This window comes from Sceloporus occidentalis, unplaced genomic scaffold (assembly GCF_023333645.1).
Source record: "Sceloporus occidentalis isolate IW3139 unplaced genomic scaffold, rSceOcc1.0.p SCAF_1, whole genome shotgun sequence".
In the NCBI taxonomy this organism is placed as follows: domain Eukaryota; kingdom Metazoa; phylum Chordata; class Lepidosauria; order Squamata; family Phrynosomatidae; genus Sceloporus; species Sceloporus occidentalis.
Genome location: NW_028316981.1, coordinates 19,039,310 through 19,064,147, shown reverse-complemented (window position 1 = coordinate 19,064,147; position 24,838 = coordinate 19,039,310). Strand labels below are relative to the sequence as shown.

The 24,838-nt window shown below is 43.1% G+C and overlaps 1 protein-coding gene across 2 annotated transcripts in view; it reads right to left on the bottom strand.

The window, feature by feature from the left end:
- Positions 1–24,838, bottom strand: part of LOC149321035 (sperm acrosome membrane-associated protein 4-like) — a 44,229-nt gene that overhangs the window by 18,161 nt on the left and 1,230 nt on the right. Inside the window, exon 1 of one of the 2 annotated variants that reach the window (XM_089514778.1) lies at positions 21,725–21,803. The exons of the other annotated variant lie outside the window; for it this stretch is intronic. Coding sequence (XP_089370904.1) covers positions 21,725–21,767 — 43 coding nt within the window. The 5' untranslated portion in view covers positions 21,768–21,803. Of the gene's footprint in view, positions 1–21,724; positions 21,804–24,838 lie in introns of those variants that run through there. 2 annotated transcript variants of the gene reach the window in all.

Genomic DNA, 24,838 nt, shown 5'->3' with positions numbered 1-24,838 from the left:
TGTGTGTTTCCTGCTTGCTAGTACAGTTTGTCCTCCTGTTTCTGTGTGCCCTTGAAGTGGGCGATGGCAGTACAGTTAGGAAGGAGAGAGCGATTTTTGGAGTGGGTTACTCTTTCCCTGATTTAGACTGTAAAAGAAACTTAAGTGGGGTAGCCAAATAACTTAATCTATAGAGAATCATTCTCTAAAAGGGGTTATTTGGACCGGGAAAATAAACCCAGTAGCATGTGGGTTGAATCTGTGTTGTTCACATGAATTTCAAATACACCCATTTAAGGGTTTTTCTTTTTTGGTGGGGGGGGGGGGTAGATGGTGCTGCCAAAAAACCTGCAAAACCTAGGATAATTGTTTTTTGAGTTTCCCCCCCAAGTTTTCCTGCAAGATTTGCATTGTCAGCTATGTGAATAACTGATGCAGATAGAACCGGGATAAAACTCTGCATGGCTTCAATGTGTTTTGAATGCATCCACATCATCGACTCCGTCTTTATTCACAGTGCTGACACGTGTGAGCAACAGACCTTGTAGAGATGTGCAGAGATATGTTTCTGATAAACAATAGCGTGAACAACAAATCGGGAATGTGTGAGTGAGATTAAGTGCACATTTGTCCTAAAAAAACCCCTCAATTAACAACTCTGGAGATTATCGCACCACTGAAAAACGTGTTTTACCGCTGCCAAATTCAAGCTTAATTCGGGCTGTACCCTGGTGTTATCACACGGCTTTTCCCGAATGAAGTTTGAATTTGGCAGTGGTAAAAAAATTTTTTAACGGTGTGATAATCTTGTCTGACAGAGGAGCTCCTTTTTACAAAGCCCTTTTCCTCCAACCCAGTAAACCCTGTTTTATCCTTGTCCTCAGTCTAGCTGGAGGTTTTTAAGAACCATTGACTTTGGGATGATAATGAAAGAGAGGTGGAGCAACAGATTTTTGGTGCTGGTTTGCAGCAGCATATAATGCAATGAAGAATGCAATAAACAAAGCCTGTACTGGGGCAGAGCGGGATTCAGCTATAGTTGATCTAACTGTAGCTAAATGTTCCATGTTTGCATGTGTCAAAACACTCTTTCTCATTTAGGAGAAGACAATTTGCAAGGCTTCTTTTCGTCCTTACCCACAACTTTCCTCTCTAGGATCATAGCATTAATTTCTCAAAATCTACAAATCTACTTTGCCAAATTTATTTATTTATTTATTGGGGGGTGGGTGGGGGGTTGTACACTACTACTACATTACTCTATAGACAAGTGTTATTTAGTATCTCAGAAATAGCGCTCAGAAAAAAATTACTTTTTGCACTACACCTCCCAGACTCTACCAGAAAGCATGGACTAGTGAGTGGGCGATGGCAGTACAATTAGGAAGGAGAGAGCGATTTTTGGAGTGGGTTAGTCTTTGTCATTGAAGGATTTTAAAGAGATGTAATCCAAAAGAGAGTGAGAGGTGGGGGGGGGGAGTGTTTTCATAGGTTCTGCCAGAAAAAAAATCTAAATAACTTGTCAAACACATGAACAATATACTATTCACATCTTATTAAATACTATGAAGCAGACACCTAAGTAAATTGAACATAAAGCCATGATATATATTTCCCCCCCTGCTGTGGGACATGTAGGACACAAAAGATCGTCTGTAAAGTGGAGTGCTAATTTAATGTATAGACATCTGTGTGGGTGTGTTTACTCTTCTGCTCCCCCATTTCTTCTATGTGGCTTGGTGTTAAAGAAAACCCGCAAATAATAACAGTACTCGGGGGTGGTTTCCAAACCATAAGACACCAAAAAATTCATGAAAACATATAATTAAATACCAATGCTATTTAAAAAAAATCCTCCTCCACCCTGTCTATAATTCTCTTTATTAGGGTGGCCTCATCCCTGCCTGGCTTTGCTCATGTGCTTTCCACAGTGATGTTAAATTGGTGAAAGGCTCCCATCACTCCATTTCCATAACAGGGAAGGCTTCAATTATTAGATTTATGTGTGCTATCTATCTGTAATAGGAGCCAGCATGGTGTAGTGGTTTAAGCATTGGATTATGACTCTGGAGACCAGGGGTTGAATCCATGGCTCAGCCAAAGGCAAAGCCCTCTGAACAAATCTTGGCAAGAAAATCTTGTGATAGGGTTGTCTTAGAGTTACCGTAGGTCAGAAATAAATTGAAAGCACACAATAACAACAACATCCATATTATATCCATCATTCATTAGGGAGCCCTGGTGGCACAGTGGTTAAATGTCTGTATTGCAAGCCGCAAGGTTGTGAGTTTGATCCCAGGGGCTCCAAGGTCCACTCAGCCTTGCATTCTTCCATAGGTCATTAAAATGAGTACCCAGCTTGTTGGGGCAATTGGCTTACACATAAACAGTTTAGGGAGTGCTTAGTTCACTGATAAGTGGTATAGAAATGTATTTGCTATTGCTATTGCTATCTTTAATAGGAATAGAGATACTGATTAAAATCCTTCAATTAAAAGGCAGCTGGGCCTAAATAACCTAAAGGAACCAGATCATGTCTGATCTTGGAGACTAAGACCCAGGTGCCTTAGGTTATATCTCAGAGGAAGTACCTGGCAAAACCGCTTCCGAGAATGCCTTATCAGAGAAAACCCAATGAAATTCATAGGGTCACCATAAGTTGACAGGCAGTCTTGAAGATGTGCTCACATACACACAGAGATTTGGTTAGTGTTAGTGTTGCCAAATCAGGATAATGAGCCAGGTCTTGAGATCTCAGGGCTAAAACCTGAGACCTAGAGATGATTTCTTGTGATGTGACGAGAGGCTGCTCCTGGTGATATTACATTAGGCAGCAAGCATAGCTGCACAGAGTGTGCCTTTCAGATAAAAAATACCAAGACTAAAAAGTGAGAATGCGCACACACAGAGGCACACACATACACACCCACTCTTTTCTTAGTGGTGCCAATTCTGACTCCTCTTTTGCTTTTAATGATGTCTGGACATTTAACAAGCTATAATAGTTGTCACAGCCGAAATAACCTAAAGGCATGGAAGCTAAGCAGAGTCAGCCTTGGTTAGTACTTGCACCAGAGAGTGCCAATGAATACCAGGTGCTGTAGGCTATATTTCAGAAGAAGGAACTGGTAAAACCACCTCTGAGTGGTGTGAGGTGACCTAAACAGCTGCCCAGATTTGTCCCTTTCCCTTTGAGGTTTGAGTTCTGCAGGAACAACTGTGAAACTGCTGAGAAAGGGAAGAAGGTAGGCTAGGTTGCAAGAGGTGTGTACTCCATAGGTATTCCCCACCAATGGCCATGTCACTCATGTGATACTCATGTCACTACAGTTGGCATCACCTGGTGCAGTAACTAATGGTGTCACTCCCCCTCCCCATCGACCTCTTCCTATATCACACAATACAGAACCCATAGTAATGCTTTTTGTACTAATGAAACTCATAAATCATAATTCCCATATCTTACTGAATGTAATTAATTAGGTTTTTAAAAAAATTGAAATTTTATTTTAAAAAAGAAACCTTTCTTCTCCTACTGAGCCTTGCCCCATTCACACCATCTCTTCAGCATTTTAATGAGACACAGGCGAATGCCACAATCTGTTTCTGGCAAAAGGCAGATGTTTGCCAAGCAGTGGTGTCACCCTCTCCTACGGTGTCACCTGGCATGTTCCACATCCCCTTCACTCTACTAGTGACGCCACAGACCCTATGAATAAAAGCCGAAGGAGCTGGGTATGTTTAGCCTTCTGAAGAAAAGACACAGGAGATACTATACCCTCTTTTAACATTGGATGGGCTGTGGAAGATGGAGTGAGCTTGTTTTCTTCTTCTTCAGAGAACAGATCTTGAACCAGTGAATCCAAATTACAATAAAAGAGATTCTGGGGCCATTCAGACTACCTTTTACCCCAGTTCAGAAACCAGATTAACTATGGGAAGTTCATATTGGCCCTGATTCTTCCACAAGCGAAATTGAGGTTTCCACACCCATTCAGGTGCAAATGCCGCTTGGCGGGGTCTTTTGAAAGCGGATTTTAAGCTGTATCTTTTCAGAAAAAACGGGTCCGGCAAAAATGAACTTCGCCCCGGTCATGATCAGGTCAAGTTCAGGGGAGGGATTAGGTCAGAGGGGGTCAGAGGGTGGAACATGCCTCCCCTTCATCGGGGCAAATGAAGAGGAGGAGGAGGAAGGAGCGGGAGAAAAGAAGGGTGCCATGAAGGGCAGAATCGGGGTGAAAGAGGAGGAGGGGGCGGAAAGAAGGGTCAAGTTAAGGGGAGGGAATTAGGTCAGAGGAAGGGCAGAGGGCAGAACATGCCTCCCTCTCGCAGGCAGCTCCCCCCCCCTTTTTTTTTTTGTATTTTTACAAGCGAATGCTTTTTGCTACAGGGTGATACATTTTGATAGAATGGGTCTGCTTGTGCTACATTTCCTTTTCTGCTTGCTGCCAGCACGACACTTCACTTTGCAAAAGGCTGTTGTTGTTGTTGTTGTTGTTGTTGTTATCATTTTGTGTAATATGCAAATGCTACAATACAAATGTTACAAATGTTTCCCTTTCAATTTGGCAAATTGATACAATAGGTGAATGCTTTTGCTACATATGTATGTGTGTGCATTCTAGGGTCGCAAGGAGGGAAAACAAAGCAAGAGGAGGCAGAGATGGCATTCTGGGGCAAGGAATTACTATTATTATTATTATTATTATTATTGTGATGTGAATGGGATGGCAAGGCATGGCATGGGGGGAGGCAAGAGCTGTAGCATTGGGCTGGAAGCGAAGGGGAGACTGGAAGTCTGCAGAAACCCATGACTTTGGGGGAGTCACACTCTCTCAGCCTCAGGAGAAAGGCAATGGCAAATCTCCTCAGTACCAATCTCACCATGAAAACCCCAGGATGGAGTCGTTTTAGTCTTGCCATAATGCGTAATGACCCAAATACACACAACACATACACACACCTGGAGGTTTTAAAACTTGACAGAATATGCGCACGCTGCCGCCAGTTTTTTTTTTTAAAAGTAGGGGGGAAGCACCCATTCCGTTGGCCAATGGCTGTAGGAAACGTCACCTTTGATGAAAGTGGAAGTGAATTTGATTGACAACAAAGGAGCCTTCATTTTAAACTGGTACTGCAAATGTGAACTTCAGAGGGGTAAATTACCCTGATCAAGGTAAAAGATAGTGAGCACTCGTTTCCAGAGAGATTCGAGTGGGGGGATTTGGATCTGCCCAGTTCCATCCAGGGCAAATGCGTGAGTGGGAATGGGGCCTCTGACTAAACATTAGCAAGAACTTTCTGCCCTCAAGAGTGGTCCAACTGTTACTATGATCATTAGGAAACCCATTTTTACAGAAGATGGTTGTGATAGGAGAAAGTGGCTTTCCTAGGGACTTTATCACACCAGGCTGATAAGGTGTTAGTTTAGCAAATGCCAAGTTAATGGATTGGGAACAATTATTATCCCCCAGCTCTTCAAAGGTGTGATTGTGCTACGTCCATCCTGGCCTCTGCTTCTGCATGCTGGAGCCCAGACATAGGACAATTCTACCCTTTGGGGCAGATTAGGCTAATGACAAGGCGAGAATCCAAGGTGAGAATATGACAAGATGAGAATCCAAGAAGTCAGCCAGCAGTCAACTTACTATATTCTGTCTATCTTCAGTTTGAGAGCTGTCACACAATATAAATGGTTAGACTTGAACAAGACAGACATGAGTTCAAATCCCCACTCAGACCTGAAACCCAGTGGATGACCTTAAATCAGTCTCTTGTTCAGCTAGGGTTGCCAGTTCAGGACTGCCTGAGGCCTTGACATTACCAGGCCAAAACCTGAGACCTCGGGAGGTCCCCAGTGATGTCATTAAGCAAACCACCACAATCCACTATGCCTCTCTGGCTCCCAAGAATAAAATAAAAGTATATATTTAAATTACACAGTGATAATCAGGAACCAATGGATAAAATTGCTTCAACCAGCAAAATTGAGGGGGGGGGGGGTATTCTCCTTTCCTATTGCAGCTTTCTTGTGCATCCCCACAATCTACTCTGGAGCAATGAGGTCAATTTTGGTGGTGCAAAGGAAGACAGAGTGGAGGAGAATGGAACCACGTCCCAAGATGATGACAGTGGGCTGGCAGTGTGACCTTGAATATAGGCCTTAAACTGGGTTTATAAGCTGTACTGTATACTGCAGAAACGAAAATGCCTTCTTTAATTTAATAACTACAGCAACAACTTCCTAGTTTGCCTTGAATCATAGCCAACATAATTCAGGGCCCTCTTACATTAGCCTACTGCACTTGTATTGATTTATAATGTTAATACAAAACCAGCACCATAATGTGTCCAAGCACCACTCATACATGGCATGAAGAGCATAAGAAACTGAGAGGCAGTTTTTATATCTGTGCCACAACTAAGACTTTACTGTTGCTATTCTGCAGTAAATGCCACCTCTTGGTGAGTTATTCAAACTGGGATAATGACATGAGAGTGAAGACTTAACTTTCTTTCTCTTCTTGTTGCAGTGCTTGGTCCCAGATTACAGGGCCTGACTCAAGGCAAGAAGGAGAAATCCCAAGGTGAGAACACTGCCTTTCCTTTGTTAAACTTGTTTTTCTTTTAGTTTGGGTGACATACTCTGAACAGTTGTGGCTGATGACTAATGGATCATGGATAAACCACAAGGGCCTGCCTCTAGTGACATCACTAGGGGCCATCCCTTGGTCTCAGGTTTTGGCCCTGAAGGTCAGGACTTGGGATTGTAGTAACCCAGCAACCATACACACACACGGATATGATTGCTAGGTTATTACAATCCCAAGTCTTGACCTAGCTTCTGCTAACCTAGCATTTTGAAAGGATATATATATATATATATATATATATGACATTTTCTCTTTGACATGATTGTCTAGTTATGTCCAACTGTAGGGGCCGGTGTTAATCTCCATTACTCAAGGGAGCCAGCGTTGTTGAAAATGACCCCATGGTCATGTGGCCAGCATGGCTGCACAGAATGCTGTTACCTTTCTACCAAAGTGGTACCTATTTATCTACTTGCACTTTTACATGCTTTTGAAATGCTAGGTTGGCAGAAGTAGGTTGGGACTAGTGGCGGGAGTTCACTCTGTCATGCAGCACTTGGGTCTCAAACTGCCAACCTGTTAACCTTGCAATAATCAGAGTCAGCATTTTAACTGATGATCTATATACAGTCGGCTCTTGGTATTGGTGGTCCTGCCACTTCAGGATTGGTGCATCCACGGATGGCCTCGCCTGTTCTTCTCAATGGCGGTTCATGCACATAGCTGTGAAATGTGGTCATGTACCTATCATATCACACTTGAATATAATGGGACTTGTGGTCCCATGGTATTTGGCATCCATGGTGGTGTCCAGAATGGAACTCCCACAAATATGAAGGGTTGACTGCATTATATATTGCAGATTCCTGTAATTTCTCATTTGCCTTTTAAGACAATTTTGAGGAAACAACCATGCAAAACACAAACACAAACACACACACACACACACACACACACACACACACACACCACTGTTTCTCACAGAATGTTCTAGAGAACATGATGCAGTCAACCTTGCTGAAATTAAATACAGGTCTGTCTGGTCAATAGCTGGATGAGAAGCTATTTTGGAGTCTCAAGTTTACACTGCTTTGAGTGCCATGGTAAAAGAAAAAGAGAATACAGTATAAATAGAGCCCCCCCCCCCCCCTTCGTGGAGTGCCTCAGATGCATTGTATCACAACTGTATCAGATTACAAGAAAGGAATGATGAAAGCTGTCATCCAACATGTCTGGAGGGCACCATGTTGGGCAGGGTTTTTATTAAACGAATGAATGAAGTTCCTTCAGGTTCATGTGAGAAATACAGTTCTGCGCCTATGGTAATTATACATCAGTCTGCTCATACTTCCTTCATGCCTGTCTTCATAAGTTCTCAGCCTACGGTCAACCACTCTGTCAAAGTGCTCTTTGTAATTGTTGTAAACTGTTGCTTATTAAGAGATTACAGAGGCCAAAACCTTAAAAAGTCTCAGAAAGGAATCAGCTATCAGAACTTAGTGGGACTCTTGTTGATGTTGTGTGCTTTCAAGTAATTTCCGACTTAAAGCAACCCTAAGGCAAACCCGTCATGGCAAAATTTGTTCAAAGGGCATTTCCCTTTGCCTTCCTCTGAGGCTGAGAGAGCGTGACTTGCCCAAGATCACCCAGTGGCTTTCTATGTCCAAACACAGAGTCGAACTTTGGTTTCCAGACTCGTAGTCCAATACTTAAACCACTACACCATACTGTATTTAGGATTTATGCCCAAGAAAAGGTGCGTAGGGTTGAGCTGCCGATTCCATCTCAAGTTATAGCTTGTCTAGATTGGAAGATTCAGAAGGGGCCATAGCGTTGAGTGTTGGACTATGAGTCTGGAGACCAGGTTCAGTTCTAGCTCAGTCATGAAACCCACTGAATGACCCAGGGCAAGTCACACACTTTCACCCTCAGAGGAAGGCAATGGAAAACCTCCTCTGAACAATTCTTGCCAAGAAAACCCCATGATACAGTCACCATAAGTCAGAAATGACTAAGGCACAACAACAACAACAACAACAACAGTAAATGTAGGAAACAAATATTAACTCTCACATTATGGCAATGATTCTGTTGGCAAGTGTGACTACATCAATGTGGGTGGAAGCAGAGGTGTAGGCAGTGACCCAGCAGCAAGAGTAAAATGGCCATGCGGAGGGCAGACATATAGAATTATAGGCTGGAATCTTTTTGGTGCCTTGTGGCAGTGCCATGCATCATTATGCCAGCAGCATGTGAGTTTTCTCTATTGACAAATGCCTTATGCTGGCATAACAGAGCCAAGACTCTGCCAAGGCATTCTGCTCCCTGAGGCAAAGAACAAAATAGTACTACCCCCATGTAAAAAGTGTGTGTGTGTGCATATGTTTTGTGTGCCTTCATTTCTGACTTACGACATCATGGGGTTTTCTTTTCATGGGGAGCATTGGAGCAGGGGGGTGATGAGAAGGAACAGTCATGGGACTGTTATTGTTGCTCTCAGTATCTACTGCCTAAGATTATTGTCTCACACTGCCCAATGGTCAGGCTGCAATTCGACCAGAGTTAAGTTGAAGAAAATAGTATTGAAAATAGTATTATTATAGTATTTGCCACCTGCAAATGTACACATGCCGCTGTGTGTCATTTTCAAATATTTGAAGTGGTGTTATGTAGAAGACAGAGCAAACTTGTTTTCTGCTGTTCCAGCATAAAGGACCGAAACCAATGGATTAAAATTGCAATACAGTAAATTCTGAGTAAACATTGTGAAGAACGTCTTGAGGTTAAACAGATGGAACAGAGGAGGATGGACTCTTTTTCAGTGGAGGTTTTAAAGTAGAGATTGGTCTGTCTGTCTCCATCCATCATTCCATCTGGGATGCTTTAGCTGTGTATTTCCTGTAGGGCTGGGCTGGATAACTTTTGGGATCCTTTAGAGCTGTGCAGGGACCCTTTCAGACTACACAGTTATGGTGCTGTGATTCTACTTTAACTGCCATGGTTCCATCCTAAGGAATTTGGGGATCTGTAGTTTAGGGAGGGGCAACTATGTGTTGTTATTGTTATTGTTGTTGTTGTTGTGTGCCTTCAAGTTGTTTCTTACTTATGGCGACCCCAAGGCCATGCTAGGGTTGCCATAAGTCGGAAATGGTTTGAAGGCACACAACAACAATGACATATTAAATTAGAAGTGGATCTTAGCACAGCTTGGAAATGGTTGACAGTGAACTATCATTGTCATTTATTTATATAGTGTGCTATCAGTGAACATGGTGCTTTACAAATAAAAGAATAACAAAAAACCAGCTGGCCAAAGGTATACAAAGAATACACAAACAGGTGCACAAACAGAGGGGAAGGAAGGAATAATACAAGGATAAAATTAAGGCAATACAATTGTACAACCAATTATCCAGATAGAAATGCAAAACAACAACAACAACAACCCCAATGCAATATAATATAAAACAAACTGACAAATATATATAATCAAAATATATAGAAGATCATAAAACAATATTAAACTTGTTAAACCCATTGTTAGCTATCACTCAAATAGCACGTTATCACTCCTCATACTATCTCAATTAAGGACAGAAACAACAAAATGCAGGCATCTTACTAACATCTCAGTTTTTTCTCCTGTCTAGTTTGTAACATCTTGCCTGATGAAGAAGTCAGTGGAGCTGCAAAAGCTTGCGTTTCGGTTGGCCAAAAAAGGTATCACTGTTTGGTGGATTTTTGTTTGAATTTGCTAAATGGCCAACACAGCTACCCCTGCATGTTATCACTAGCAGTTGGTTTTAGCATTAGTATAGGATGCTTTGTTGTGTGACCCTGTGAATCAGACTCTTCCAAGACCCCCTGTCCTTAGCTGCTCTGCAGTATTCCTTTTTCAGTGAGCCCTCCCTTATCATAATGTGTCCAAAGTACAAAAGCCTCAATTTAGTCATCATGGCTTCCAGGGAGAGTTCAAGTGTGATCTGTTCTAAGACCTATTTGCTAGTCTTTTTGGCTGTCCATGGTATCCTTCACCCTCGCCTCCAGCACCACATCTCAAATAAACTGATTTTCGTCCAATCAGTTTTCTTCACTGTGCAGCTTTCACATCCTTAAATGGTGATGGGAAATATGATAGCTTGGGTTATCCTAACTTTACTGTTCAGTTTTGTATCTTTGCACTTCAATATCTTGTCTAGTTAATAAATAATAATAATAATAATAATAATAATAATAATAATAATTATTATTTGTATCCCGCCCCTCTGAGAACAATCGGGGTGGCTTTCATAGCTGCTCTTCCCAATCGTTCTTCTGATTTCTTGACTGCAGTCCTTGCAATCCCTCTTGATTGCAATCCCTCTTCTTCTGATTTCTTGATTTGCAATCCCTTTTCTGATCAATATTTGAATCAAGCTATGGGACATCCTTATTATACCACTCCTAAGTAAAGTGCAAGAACTATTTGGTCACTTAAAAATGTTAATTGCTAAAGCATTATTTGAGGCCTGTCCTTGCCAAAGTAAAGTAGCTAAACTATATCCTAAAATTAGGTCCCAAACCTTAAATATATCCTTTCATCTTCAGCCTAGCCTAGCCTAGCCAAGAACAAACTTTTCTTGAGCCAGTGTGGCACAGTGGTTTGAGTGTTAGACTATGGAGATTATCACATGGGGACAGGGATGGGACAGAACGGGAGTGGGTCACTCTTCCATCCTTATCCCATCCATGACCATGATCACATGAAGGAAATGCACACATGTCATGTTGATCCAGTCATTGTCCCATCAGTGAAGTGGAATTATATTAACAGGTTCTTCTGTTCATACAAAATGATGAGAAATGAGAGGACAGTTTCACTTCACTCATGGAACAATGACAGGATCAGTGCAATGTCATATGAAAGTTTTTCACATGATTGCTGTCATTTGCATTTCCTGGATGGGACAATGACAAGATTGGTGCAACGTAATGTGAAAGTCCTTCCCATGATCGCTCAGGAAAGATGGGACAAGGATGGGAAAAGAACAGAACAGGGACATCATTTTCTCTGTATGTAAGGAGATTATCGCACTGCGTTCTGAGAACGTTCCTATCATCACGTGATGAGAATGTTCCTGGAACAGATATTACTGCATTAGTAAACTAGAACGTGATCAGAACGTGATCAGAACTGCATTTTACCGCACAGCGAAACCGTTCTCAGAACGGTTTGCTGTATTACGTTTTGTGGGCTGTGTTCTGATGACGTCGCCACTCAGAGGTTGGACGGCTTGGGAGAGGCGCTGCTCCCAGGAAAGAGGAAAAAGGGAGGCTTGGCTTACTGAAATCCCTCACCTCCCTTCCCCATAGGAATCAATCCAAAAACGGAGGTTAAAAAAGAGCAGAGAGCCCTTATGGGTCTTCATCTGAGGAGGCAGAGGTTGCTTGGCTATGGGGATGTCCTGCCATCTCTCCCTCTCCCCTCTTTCCCCATAGAAATCAATCCAAAAACGGAGCTTAAAGAGCAGAGAGCCCTTATGGGTCTTCATCTGAGGAGGCAGAGCTTGCTTGGCTATGGGGATGTCCTGCCATCTCTCCCTCCCCCCTCTTTCCCCATAGAAATCAATCCAAAAACGGAGCTTAAAGAGCAGAGAGCCCTATGGGTCTTCATCTGAGGAGGCAGAGCTTGCTTGGCTATGGGGATGTCCTGCCATCTCTCCCTCTCCCCTCTTTCCCCATAGAAATCAATCCAAAAACGGAGCTTAAAGAGCAGAGAGCCCTATGGGTCTTCATCTGAGGAGGCAGAGCTTGCTTGGCTATGGGGATGTCCTGCCATCTCTCCCTCTCCCCTCTTTCCCCATAGAAATCAATCCAAAAACGGAGCTTAAAGAGCAGAGAGCCCTATGGGTCTTCATCTGAGGAGGCAGAGCTTGCTTGGCTATGGGGATGTCCTGCCATCTCTCCCTCTCCCCTCTTTCCCCATAGAAATCAATCCAAAAACGGAGCTTAAAGAGCAGAGAGCCCTATGGGTCTTCATCTGGGGAGGCAGAGCTTGCTTGGCTATGGGGATGTCCTGCCATCTCTCCCTCCCCCCTCTTTCCCCATAGAAATCAATCCAAAAACGGAGCTTAAAGAGCAGAGAGCCCTATGGGTCTTCATCTGGGGAGGCAGAGCTTGCTTGGCTATGGGGATGTCCTGCCATCTCTCCCTCTCCCCTCTTTCCCCATAGAAATCAATCCAAAAACGGAGCTTAAAGAGCAGAGAGCCCTATGGGTCTTCATCTGAGGAGGCAGAGCTTGCTTGGCTATGGGGATGTCCTGCCATCTCTCCCTCTCCCCTCTTTCCCCATAGAAATCAATCCAAAAACGGAGCTTAAAGAGCAGAGAGCCCTATGGGTCTTCATCTGAGGAGGCAGAGCTTGCTTGGCTATGGGGATGTCCTGCCATCTCTCCCTCTCCCCTCTTTCCCCATAGAAATCAATCCAAAAACGGAGCTTAAAGAGCAGAGAGCCCTATGGGTCTTCATCTGGGGAGGCAGAGCTTGCTTGGCTATGGGGATGTCCTGCCATCTCTCTCTCTCCCCTCTTTCCCCATAGAAATCAATCCAAAAACGGAGTTTAAAATCTCTCCCAGATGCAGACCCAAAGGGCTTGCCTCTGCTCCTTTTAAACTCAGTTTTTGGATTGATTTCTATGGGGAAGGGAGGTGGGGGATTTCAGTAAGCCTAGGGACTCTAGCTGGGAGAGTGCTTCTCAGCCTCACTGAGAAGTCTTCCCTCCGAAGATTCTCTTGGGAGGAAAGGAAGGCAAGCATCCCCCCTCCCATCTTGTCTTCCCTCCGAAGGGAGTCCGAGGATTCTCTTGGGAGGGAAGGAAGGCAAGCCCCTATAAAACGCTGGGGCTTCATATGCTGGCATATGTTTGAAGAAAATAGGATAAAATCTATGTAACTTGATGGGCCAAGGGCAGAGTCCCCTCCTTGGCAGCCTGGGCTTTAAGGGAACTCCACGGAGGTCCCTTCAAGCGGAGGGAAAGGGAGGGGACTGGACCAAGGGGAGAGCCCCTGCAGCCATTGCAGCTCTTTAAACCGGTTAGAAAAGAAGAGTCCTCTGCTGTCATCCCATTTCCTCCTGTGTGTGTGCATGTAATGTGTGCCTTCAGGTTGTGAGCTTCCCTCCCCGCTTTAACTCTTGTCTGGCTCTTTGCTATGGAATTCTGGGAGTTGTTTGCTTGCTTTTGTGTGTTGCTCCAAACAGAGGAGCTTTTGTGGGTTCCTTCCTGGAGGGAAGGAGGAGAAGGTCCTGGGCATCTCTGCCATCCTTGCCTCCTGCAGGCTGCCAGCACAGGAGCCCCGCTGGACATGACACTAGAGGCCTCCGCAGAAGCAGCCAGACCCTCTCCCTCTTGCTCTCTGCTCTGGCCCCCCTGTTTCCCTCTCTCTTTCTCTCTCTTTCCCTTCTTTCCTCTTCTCTCACTTGTCCCAACTTTCCTCCCTTCCCTCCCTCCTTCTTTCCCCCCTCACACACACACCCCTTCCCTCACTGCAGTCGCTCGCCTGCCTGCCTCCCTCCCTGCCTGTCATTCTTTCAGCCAATCAGGAGACGAAGGAATGAGAGAACGGATTTGAGAACAGATAAGAATATCGCACACACTTCTGTTGGAACGTTCTCATCACGTTTCAGCTCTCTGGGAACACATTCATATCTGTACCCTCCTGGAACACATTTGGAACACATTTAAGCGTTCTGAGAACCAGATTGGAACACATACGTGCGGTATACTCAAATGCGTTCCGTTCTCATCACGGGATGAGAACGTTCTCAGAACCCAGTGCGATAATCTCCATAATCTCTGTGAATCTGGAGACCAGGGTTCGATTCCTAGCTTGACCATAAAATCTACTGTTAGGCCTTGGGCAAGTCACATGCTCTAAGACTCAGGGGAAGGCAATAGCAAACATCCTCTAAACAAATCTTGCCAAGAAAACCCCTTACAGTCGCCATAAGTCAGAAATGACTTGAAGGCACAGAAGAACAGTAAAGAGTCACAGACCAATAAATTCAAACTAAAACACGGAACAGATTTACCCACTTCAGTGATATGAAAGCCGCCACACACGGAGACCCACAACTCTCCTTTTTGGTCTCTTTCAAAGCTTTTTTGAGGCAATTTCCAAACCTGAAAAAAATGTTTGTTGTTGTTGTGTGCCTTCAAGTCATTTCTGACATATGGTGACCTTAATGCAAAGTTATTACAGGATTTTCTTGGCAGGATTTGCCTTCTGCTGAGGCTGAGAGAGTGTGACTTGCCCAAGGTCACCCAGGGGTTTCCATGTCCCAGTAGGGAACTGACGTCTGGTCTCCTGGCCTCCTAGTCCAGATCTTAAATTGCTTCACCACACTGGTTCACAAAATAAAACACAGTAAGGCAAAACAAAACAAAACAAAACAAAATAAAATCCATCCTATTTACTAGAAGCCTAAAGTTAGGTGTACAACCATGAGTAATGGTCTGTCTTTCAAACCACCTTAATCTCTCCACAAGAAAAATAGCACACATTGTAGCTAGCCAGCAGCAACACCAACAAACCCTGTCTGTTTATGACAGCATCAGCAGCAACAACAAGAACATCAGGACTGTTTACAGTCTTGCTGTAACAGGTAACAATGAATGTAGGCACAACAGATTGGAAAAATCTTGTGCAAACAGGGCTGGCTTTATTATTAGCCGGAATGAGGCAGTTGCCTCAGGAGGCAGTTGTTGTGTAACACGGAGTTAACAAGAGGGACAGACTCCTTGTTCTGCAATTGCTTGTTGGGGGAATTGAGCTGTGTCCTCCATTTGAGGTGACCAGATATCACAACTGAAAAGAAGGACAAGGCACAGCAAAATGCAGGACCTTGGAGAAAAATGGAGGTCAATAAAAACTAAAAACACCAATATAAATTCCTCTCATGTGGCATATTTATAGTATATTACATATTCTATATTTTAATATCCTATTATTTATTATTATTATTATTATTATTATTATTATTTTGTTATATTTTATTAGCATATCCTCACTGCAGATAGGGGGATAGGCTAGATCTTTCTAAAGTTCCTTTCCCCCCTAGGAGCAGCAACAGACAAGACTTGCCCCCAGGTGCACTTTTTTCTCAGAGGGGAAAAGGACAGCAAACATGGTATTACTCAATGGGCTTCTTAGTCATGCTCAAAATGCAGGACATTTTGCAATTCATCCTGGACAGAAGGTTGAAAGGGAAGGTGTGTCCTGGAAAAGGAGGCTGTCTAGTCACTCTCACACTATTCAGGCTGCTCTGCACTCCTTAAGCTCTTTGGTGCATTCATAAATCAGAGTGAGGTAAAGTTGTGTTTTGGGGACTACAACTACCAGAATGCTGGATGAGTCCATCTGGGCACAGTAATCCAAAATGTAATTGTAACAAGCTCTGCTCTGGAAGTTGGAAAATAGGGTGCCCTTGCTAGTTTTGGAATAAGATTCAACTGGAAGTCCAGCTGGACTTCTCTAGGTGAGATGGGTTGCCCTCTTCACCTGTGCTCCACTCTGCAAACTTCCTTGGGCTGACCATAAGAGAAAGCAATGTATCCTTGCTGGGGCAAAAGGATTCTGAAAAGCAATTGGTTTGTCATGTCTGCCCATTTTTGAAGAATAGCCCTGAAATCATAATCTAAATTGTCACTTTTTGGCTTAAGGATAGGAATTGTGCACCCTTTGAGATGTCACTGAATGATGATGATGAGTTTCATTTAGAAAAAATATTGAGATCTGCAGTGCAATAACATTTGGCAGGCTGTACAATTCCCATTTAGGGTTGCCACAAGGAATACTGGGAGAGGGCACCTAGAATTGTAGAATCATAAGAGTTGGAAGAGACCACAAGGGTCATCCAGTCCAACGCAATGCTGCCATTAGGCATACACAATCTAAACACCCCTGACAGATGCCCACCCAATCTCTGCTTAAAAACTTCCAAAGAAGGAGAAGCAGGAACATCTACTGTCAAACAGCTCTTACTGTTAGGAAGTTCTTCCTAATGCTTAAGTGGAATCTCTTTTCCTATAGTTTTCCCTTCCTGTAGAATCCATCACTCCATGTCTTATCTCTAGAGCATCAGAAAAGAAGCTTGCTCCATTTTCAATATGATATCCCTTTACATGTACTTGCAGTGCAGTCTCTTTCTTTGAAGGCTTTTAAACAGAGACTGGATGGCCATCTGTTGTGAGTGTTTAGATTGTGTATGCCTCCGTGGCACAATGGGATTGGACAGGATTCACCTCTTCCAATTCTAGGATTCCGTGACCTGGAAATAAGTGCTCTGGTAAGTTAGGAAATGGTCTTTTAGTCTAGTGAGGATGTGGATAGCAACACCTTAATAAAATGAAGGCCTACACATCTCACTATAATATGTACATGCAACAGGGCCTTCTCTGTTGCAGCACTCTGACTCTGGAACTCTTGTGGACCTTTGGTTCTTAACTTGTTGTGCAGAAGGAACTTTTAATGGGGTGTCTTTTGATATTTCTAGGTATATTATATTTTTAAATTGTGTTGAATTGAACACTATTTGTGTCTTAATATTTGCACTAAAATGTCCGATGCAAGGCCAGAAATTTATTTTTGTTTTTTACTGCTTGATCTTTATGAAACTGCAAACCCCCAGCACCATCTAGATCATAGATCTGGAAGAGACCTCCAAGAGCCATCCAGTCCAAGTACATACCCTTCTGTAAACAGCAAATCCCACATGTTTTTCCTGTTTTGAGAGATAGCCTTCCTGCTTCCATTGTTCCTTTAACTCAGATCTGGTGCAGGAAGAACAGATCACCTGCCCCTGGCAAGGTGCCATCCAACTGTTACTTTTGAAACCACAAATCCCACTATTTTAGACTGGCTGGGGCTGATGGGAATGATAGTCCACTATATCTCACAAGAACCTGATTGGGGGAGGCTGACCTAAACAATCATCTGCCATCAGCTATGCATGGAAAAGCCTCTTTTGATTTATATTCTCAGAGAGCCAGTATGACATAATGATTTGAGTGATGGACTTTGGTTCTGGAGACCTGGGTCCGATTCCCTACTTGGCCATGAAACCTACTGGGTGATCTTGAGCAAGTCACACTCTCTCAACCTTAGGGGAAGGCAATGACAATCACCCTCAGCGCAAATCTTGCCCAGAAAACTCAATGATAGAGTCGCCATAAGTTGGAAACGACTTGAAGGCACACAACAGCAACTTTCATACTCTCAGCTTCAGATGAAGGCAAGGGGAAACCCCCTTTGAATAAGACCAATAATAGATTCACCTTAGGGTTTCCATAACTTTGAAATTACCTGAAGGCGCACAACAACAAAAATTTGGAATTCTGAGATCACTGAGATCTCTAGTGCCTCACCACTGCAAACTGCAAGATTCTGTAGGATGTAACCATGGCTGTAAAACTGGAATCATGGGGTGCATCCACATTGCAGAAATAATCTGGTTTGGCATCACTTTATGGCTCAGTGCTATGAAATTCTGGGGAGTAAAGTTTGTTGTGGCACCAGAGTGGAGCTACAATTTCCAGAATTACATAGCATTGTGCCATGGCAGTTAAAGTGGTGTCAAACTGGATTATTTCTGTAGTGCAGATGCAGCCTTAGTGCTACAAATGTGTAGTGTAAACAGGTCCTAAATCTGAAACCAGCACTCAGATCACTACATCCAGGGATGTAGCCAAGGGGGGGGGGGTCCTTGGGGTCCGGACCCCCCTTCCGTTAGATAAAATGAATGGTGCGTGCTGCTGCACCACCACACCCAAGCCCCATTATAATGGTGGCACTTAGTCTGGACACCACCCTTCCCTTCCCAAAATCCTGACTACGTCCCTGCTACATCACATTGTCTGCCCTGAGCTTATGGTTTATAATACCACCCTGTCTGAAGATGGCCTCCTTTACCATTTTTCTTTTACTATCAGAGTGACATTCAGAAAATTGCACATTGGGTAGCTGGGTGTGGCAGTATAGAAAAGGGAAGACTTTAGCAATGGGATTTGTGAAGCGAGAGTCAAAGAATTCCACTCAGGGATTGTAAAAGGAGGAAGGGTGGGGAGGTGGTAGGTCTCTGAGTCATCACAGCTGGAAGACACCGCCTTATTGGGTTTGGGGAAGGGAAAATAACTGGAACAGTCAAAGTAGCTGGAGGGGGAAATTTCCAGCTTTCTCTGCCATCAACATCATCTGATCAACAACCAATTCTGGGTTAAATTTGTTGTGGTCAATCAAAGCAAGAAACATCTGGGTTGAGCTTGTAAAGTAAAAGAAGAAGAAAGGAGTAAAGCATCTTTTGGGGGAATAATACCTCAAACCTTTCTCGAAGGCACTTGTTTTCTTATATTTACAAAAGTGTGGTTGGAATCCCAGCCTTAAGGGAGGAGAGGGATGGTGACTCAGAGAGAGTCTGATCTCACAAAGACAAGGAGGAGGCATTTTGCTTGAGCCTGCAGGGAATGGCACATTTCTGACTGCTCCACTTCTTTCCTTCCTGCTAAGTTAACTGGACACACACCTTTTTTGCATTTTGAATTCAGTTTGCAGAAATTAAAGTAATCTGAGGACAAAGGAGAACAGTGGGAGGAATTGAAAGAAACTGGAACATTTTGAAAACAGCTGAAAAAGTGGGAGGACAAGAGGATTAAGTAACTGTGGCCCGGTACAGACTGGTGCTATGTGCTGGCCTGGGGCCGATTTTAGGGCTTGGGAGAGTGGAGAGTCCACATGCTTCCAAGCCCTACTGTGTGCTGCAGGCTCCATCATGGCTTGCCCCCATCCACACGGGGCCTCCATGACATATGTGTGGCGCAGCTTCCAAATGGCACTGCACCACACATACATCATTGGTGCATGTGAGGGCTACAATGGTGTCCCATGTGTGCCCTAAAAAGAACCCGCCAGGAGGATTCCAGAGGACGCACCGTTTGGTTGTTGCGACCTCCATCGGGAGCAGAAAGGGATGGGGTCTCACCGCTCCTTTCTCCCCATCTGTCTAGCCCCTGTCTCTACCAAATTGGAACAATTTGAGGCTATGGGCCTATTGTAAGAGCCGATGAGTTGGAATCATGTTGAGGGACCCAGGTGGGTAAAGAGTGATGTGGAGTTACAAGAGACTTGGATAAGTTACCTTTTTTGCACTCTCCCCAAACCCACAATTAGCCTGGCTATGAGCTGCATCATTCTAGGAGCTGGCAATCCAACAACAAGAACAACTTCAAACTCTGGATGCTACATCAAGCTGTAGGCAATGCACACAGCCAGACAAACCAAAATGAGATTATAGAAAGTTGTGCAGTGATGGGATGGATTGTACCATTTCATTATAAACAGGGTGGTGGCAGCACCAGTTCCAAATGAAAATGCAGCAGGGAGTCAGCAAGACCATGTCCATTTTCAATAAAGTGCTATTTTTGTGTGTGTCTTTTGCTTGTCGATTCACTTGCAGAGAGTATTCAAAAATGGGATGACCCATCCAAAGCATAAATAGTAGCGTCTGCTGCAGCACTTCAAGGTCTTGCCATTGCACTCTGCTGGGGCCTTAAACTGTAGATGTATATTGACAGAGGGCTCTTACACTATTAATAATTGCAGAATTATTTCTATGTTTCTTTCTTAACAGATTTTGGGTGAGAAGAAAAAAGTTGGAAGAAGTGGAAGGAAAAAATAGGAGGACTACACATGGAAGACATAGTCATCTGGAACTCCTGTAAATTTCCTGAATGAGTCACAGCAATCAAAATCTCATTCAGAAGCACCCAAAGTCACAAGATGGCCTATTCCTACCACTCACTCTTGTCCTTGTACTCATTTTCTCCATTCTTCGGACTGACATGCAAAGATCTTAATAAGAATGGGGTAGATACACACATCCTCACAGATGAGAATCAAAATTCCCTGGCACTACTATTAGAAAGAGTTAGATGGCTGTCTCAAGCAGCAGAGTTTAAGTGACAACACACAGTTAATTATTTAGCAATAGCAAATACATTTCTATACCGTGTATCAGTGCACTTAAGCACTCCCAAAGTGGTTTACAAAGTGTAAGCTAATTGCCCCCAACAATCTGGGTACTCTTTTTAGTGACCTCGGAAGGTTGCAAGCCTGAGTCGAGCTTGAGCCCTTTTTGCTGGTATTGAACTCGCAACCTCATGGTTTGTGAGTGAATGGCTGCAGTACAGGCATTTAACCACTGCGCCACCAGGGCTCTGTCAATTAACTTTGTTATTTACTTCCAAGCAGGGGGAGAATCCTAGCTTGGGCATAAATAAAGTAATACATGAGGTGTAGTAGCCGCACTGTACAGTTATAACACTTTGAACCTACTTTAACTGGCAATGGTTCCCATCCCAGAAAACCTTTGGATATGAAATTTGTCAAGAGACTGTAAATCTCTCTAGTTCCTTCCACTGAACAACAGCACTAGGCCTTTCCAGCAATCCCACACCTAACTAGAAACCCCAGGATTTCCCAGGAAGGTACCATGACTGCTAGAGTGCTACCAAGCTGCTATAATTGTGCAGCATGGATGACCCCATAGACAAACAGATAGATAGAGGTGCTTGTGGTTTTTTCTGCTTCATGTGCCAGAACAACTCAGTTGACTTTGGGCAATATGCCCCTTGACGTAAGTGAGTAGGGGAGGCATTTGCTGCTCTGCATCAGAAAGCAAAACATCTTGGGGTGGCACTGTTTACTGACTGGCCTATTACAGGACTGGGCAAAAAAACTGCAGCCCACAAGCCACACATAGTCCCAAGGCTGTTTTTGTCATTCTCGGGGTAAAAATAAATAAATAAATACTTTGTTGTAAATAGTTATTTTGTTCTAGAATGCCCCCAAATGCACTCAAGGTGGTGGTGCATGGCATTCCTACACTTTTTGAAGTCCCACTAGGGGTCAAAAACCAATTTTGCAAATCTTCCTTCCCATGGTTAGGTGGCCAGGAGAGATGGGGAGAGGGAGAAGGAAGAGGGGTGAAGGTTTTAATATCAGGTAATCCCAACAGTGTGTTTTAATGAAGATAAGTTAATCTGAAAAATACAGTTGAGTACATAAAAAAAATACAGTATAGGTACTATGGCTGTAAATAAATAGTCTGAAATGAATGTATACTTAGATCCGTATTTTCAGGTTTTGTGCTGTAATGTCCTATCATTTTCTTGATGTCCTACTTTGCAGTTACAGCCTCTGGTCACCCTAGAAGAGAGAAGTGGGGAGAGCCTCACACCACCAAGAAACTGAGAACTAGGCACAGGCTGAAGTATAATGGAGGAGTGAAGGAGTGAAAAGTCCCTTTGTGGATGGTTGTTGAAAAGCAAGCAGTCAGTCTTTCTTGCCAGTTACATGGTGATGGTGATCTGGCAAGGAGAACAGCTGACAAAGCCATCATAGAAAAGCATGTGCCAATCTAAATAAATGGAGGGGAAAATACTGCCTAAATTAGTAAACAGACAACATCTTTTTACATCTGAGACTAACTGAAAGGAATTGGTAGCATGAGCTTTCGGAGACCTCAGTCTACTTCCTTTTGGCTTTCACTCCACCAAATGCATCTGAGGAAGGAGAGTGAAGTCTACAAGAGCTCATGCCAATTTCTTTCTTTCAGTTAGTCTCAAAAGTGCTATAAGATCTCTCCACATACAGTACTGATTCTACAGACTAACATGGCTAAATCTTTGAATTCAACATCTTTTTACTTATACATTCAGTGGGCAATCTACAGCAGAGAAACAGGCAAAAAGAAAAATCAGGATAGCTGCTTTTCAGAGGGTCAAGATAAATGTTAAGTGTTTACTACCAAAGACAGAAGACACACTACATTTCTGTTTGTTGAATTGCATATGTATCTCCTGAAACCATTGACTTATCTGTATATTGACTTATTTTCCTTTTAGTTTTCTTAAAGTTCAAGTTTTATTACTGGTAGACTACTTTTAAAAACCTCCCCAACATGGCACCCTCCAGATGAGTTTGATGACAAATCCCATTCACTCCAGCCATCAGATCCAGTGGTTAGCAGTGCTGAGAACTGTAATTCACAACTTTAGGAGGGGCACCAGAATTGGGAAGTCTATCCTGAATCACCAAGAAACAAAGCCCTGTCATTATTTCTATGAAGATGCCTGTTAGAAAGATCCCTTGGAGCAAGTAACTCTGACATCCCAGACTCTGACAATTGTACTCTACTGTGCCATAAATGTCCATAGGCAAGCAACTACCAGTGCCACTGGGCTGAAGGTATTGTATAAAACAATAACAACCCCACAACTCGAACAGCACAATAAATCTGGTAATCTTCACACACTTTGTCAGAAATTAATGTCTGAAGAAGAAAGAATAGAAATAATTTGTTAATAGAAATAAAGAATGCCGGTTGAGTCTCCCTTATATGAAATGCTTGGGACCAAAAATAGTTTGAATTCTGGATCCCCCCCCCACAGATTTTGGAATATTTGCATATAGATAATAATGTAGCTTAGAGGTGGGACCCAAGTCTAAACATGAAATTCATTCATGTCTCATATACCAGTTGTATATGTAGCCTGAAGGAATTTTATACACAGTATTTTTAATCATTTTGTGCACGAAACAATGCTTGAGTACACTGAACCATCAGAAAGCAAAAGTGTCACTATCTCAGCCACCCAGATGGACAATTTTGGATTTTGGAGTATTTCAAATTTTGGATTGTTTTAGCTCCAAGGGAGCCCACTCTGTTTTAAGGCAGCTCAAAAAGGTAAATCACAGAGTTGAAAGGTGGGGAGTTCTCTGCATCTAATTAAAAAGATTGTATGTACAGCACTGTGTAAATTTACAGCGCTATATAAATAAAGCTTGATGATGATGATGATGATGATGATGATGATGATGATGATGATGATGTGGAGCCAGCTAATCTCACCCCATTCTCTGTACCGATTCTGCAGTGGTAAATACTTCCAGACTGCATTCCTGATGGATGGCTATTCAATCTTTTCTCATGAACTTTCAGTGATGGGGAGCTCACCACTTTCCAAGGCTGTCTGAATTTGGTAGTTTCTTCTAATGTTTAGACGACAGCTGCAGCCCTGCAATTTTCCACGCACTGGTTCTAGTCCTGTCCTCTAGTGCAGCGGAGAAGTCATCTGCTCCCTCTACTGCCGAGCAAACAGTCCTTATCATGTATTACCTTAATCTCTTCTTCTTCAGGATAAACATGATAGGAATATGTGCAAGAGATAGAAAGAAGAGCAAATGTGGGCCTCTTAAGGCAGACTGAAAGTTCTCCAGCATGTTTGGCTGTGCATCCTCTTATCTCTTTACCCTCTCTGTGTTACAAAGATTCTCCCTCTCTGGAATCTGCATGGTATCCCATTAAGCTTGTCAATCATTTATGGTGAGGTTGTTTGAAATATAACAACATCTTAACCATTCTTGACTCCACTCCTATTTTCTCTTAAACCTTAATAGCCTTCAAACATTCCTCATTTTGCTTTGCCGCCTGAGCTCAGCCACATTCTTGTGACTCTTTCTCTTGAACAGTTTTGAGAATTTTTCAAGCTTTGGGGTGGGGCAAGTCTGCATCGGGTTGAATGATGGAAAAAATACTTTGCAGGGGCAAAATGTTGTAGAGGAGGAAAGTGATCTCAATAAGAGGTGAATTTAAGGGAGAGAAATTTACCCAGGATTTCTACAAATTTCTACAAATTCAAATGACTGGATGACCTTTAGCATGCATTTGTTCCTTCTGAGTGGTCACAGGAATGTCGAAAGGAAGGTTATATTAGATGCCAACACATTGGACATTGGGGAACAGAGAAGAATTATTTGTTCTTCCAAATGCAGTACATTGAAGTATCTGATGAGAGGGCACATACAAAGATCTGGTCTGTATTAAGGCATCCCATACTCTCCAATGTTTCACAGATAAAAATCAGGACATATGTCATCAAGAAACATCTGACTGTGGATCAAGATAGCAAAATTTATTAACGAGGAGGAAACAACAAGCAGGAAAAGCTGCAGCAGTTTGCTTTTGCCTGAACCTACTGGGAAGGGCAAGATTGCACCCTTCCTTTCCATCCCCCCTATTAAGCTGAGTGCAAAGTTCTTTTGGTCTTTGAACTCAGTTTGCAGAAATGGAAGTAAGCTGATCACAAAGGAGGAGGTGGGGAAAGAAACTGGGACATTTTAAAAGCAGTTGCAAAAGTGGGATGACAGGGGATTAATCGGAATGGTTCCTGTCAA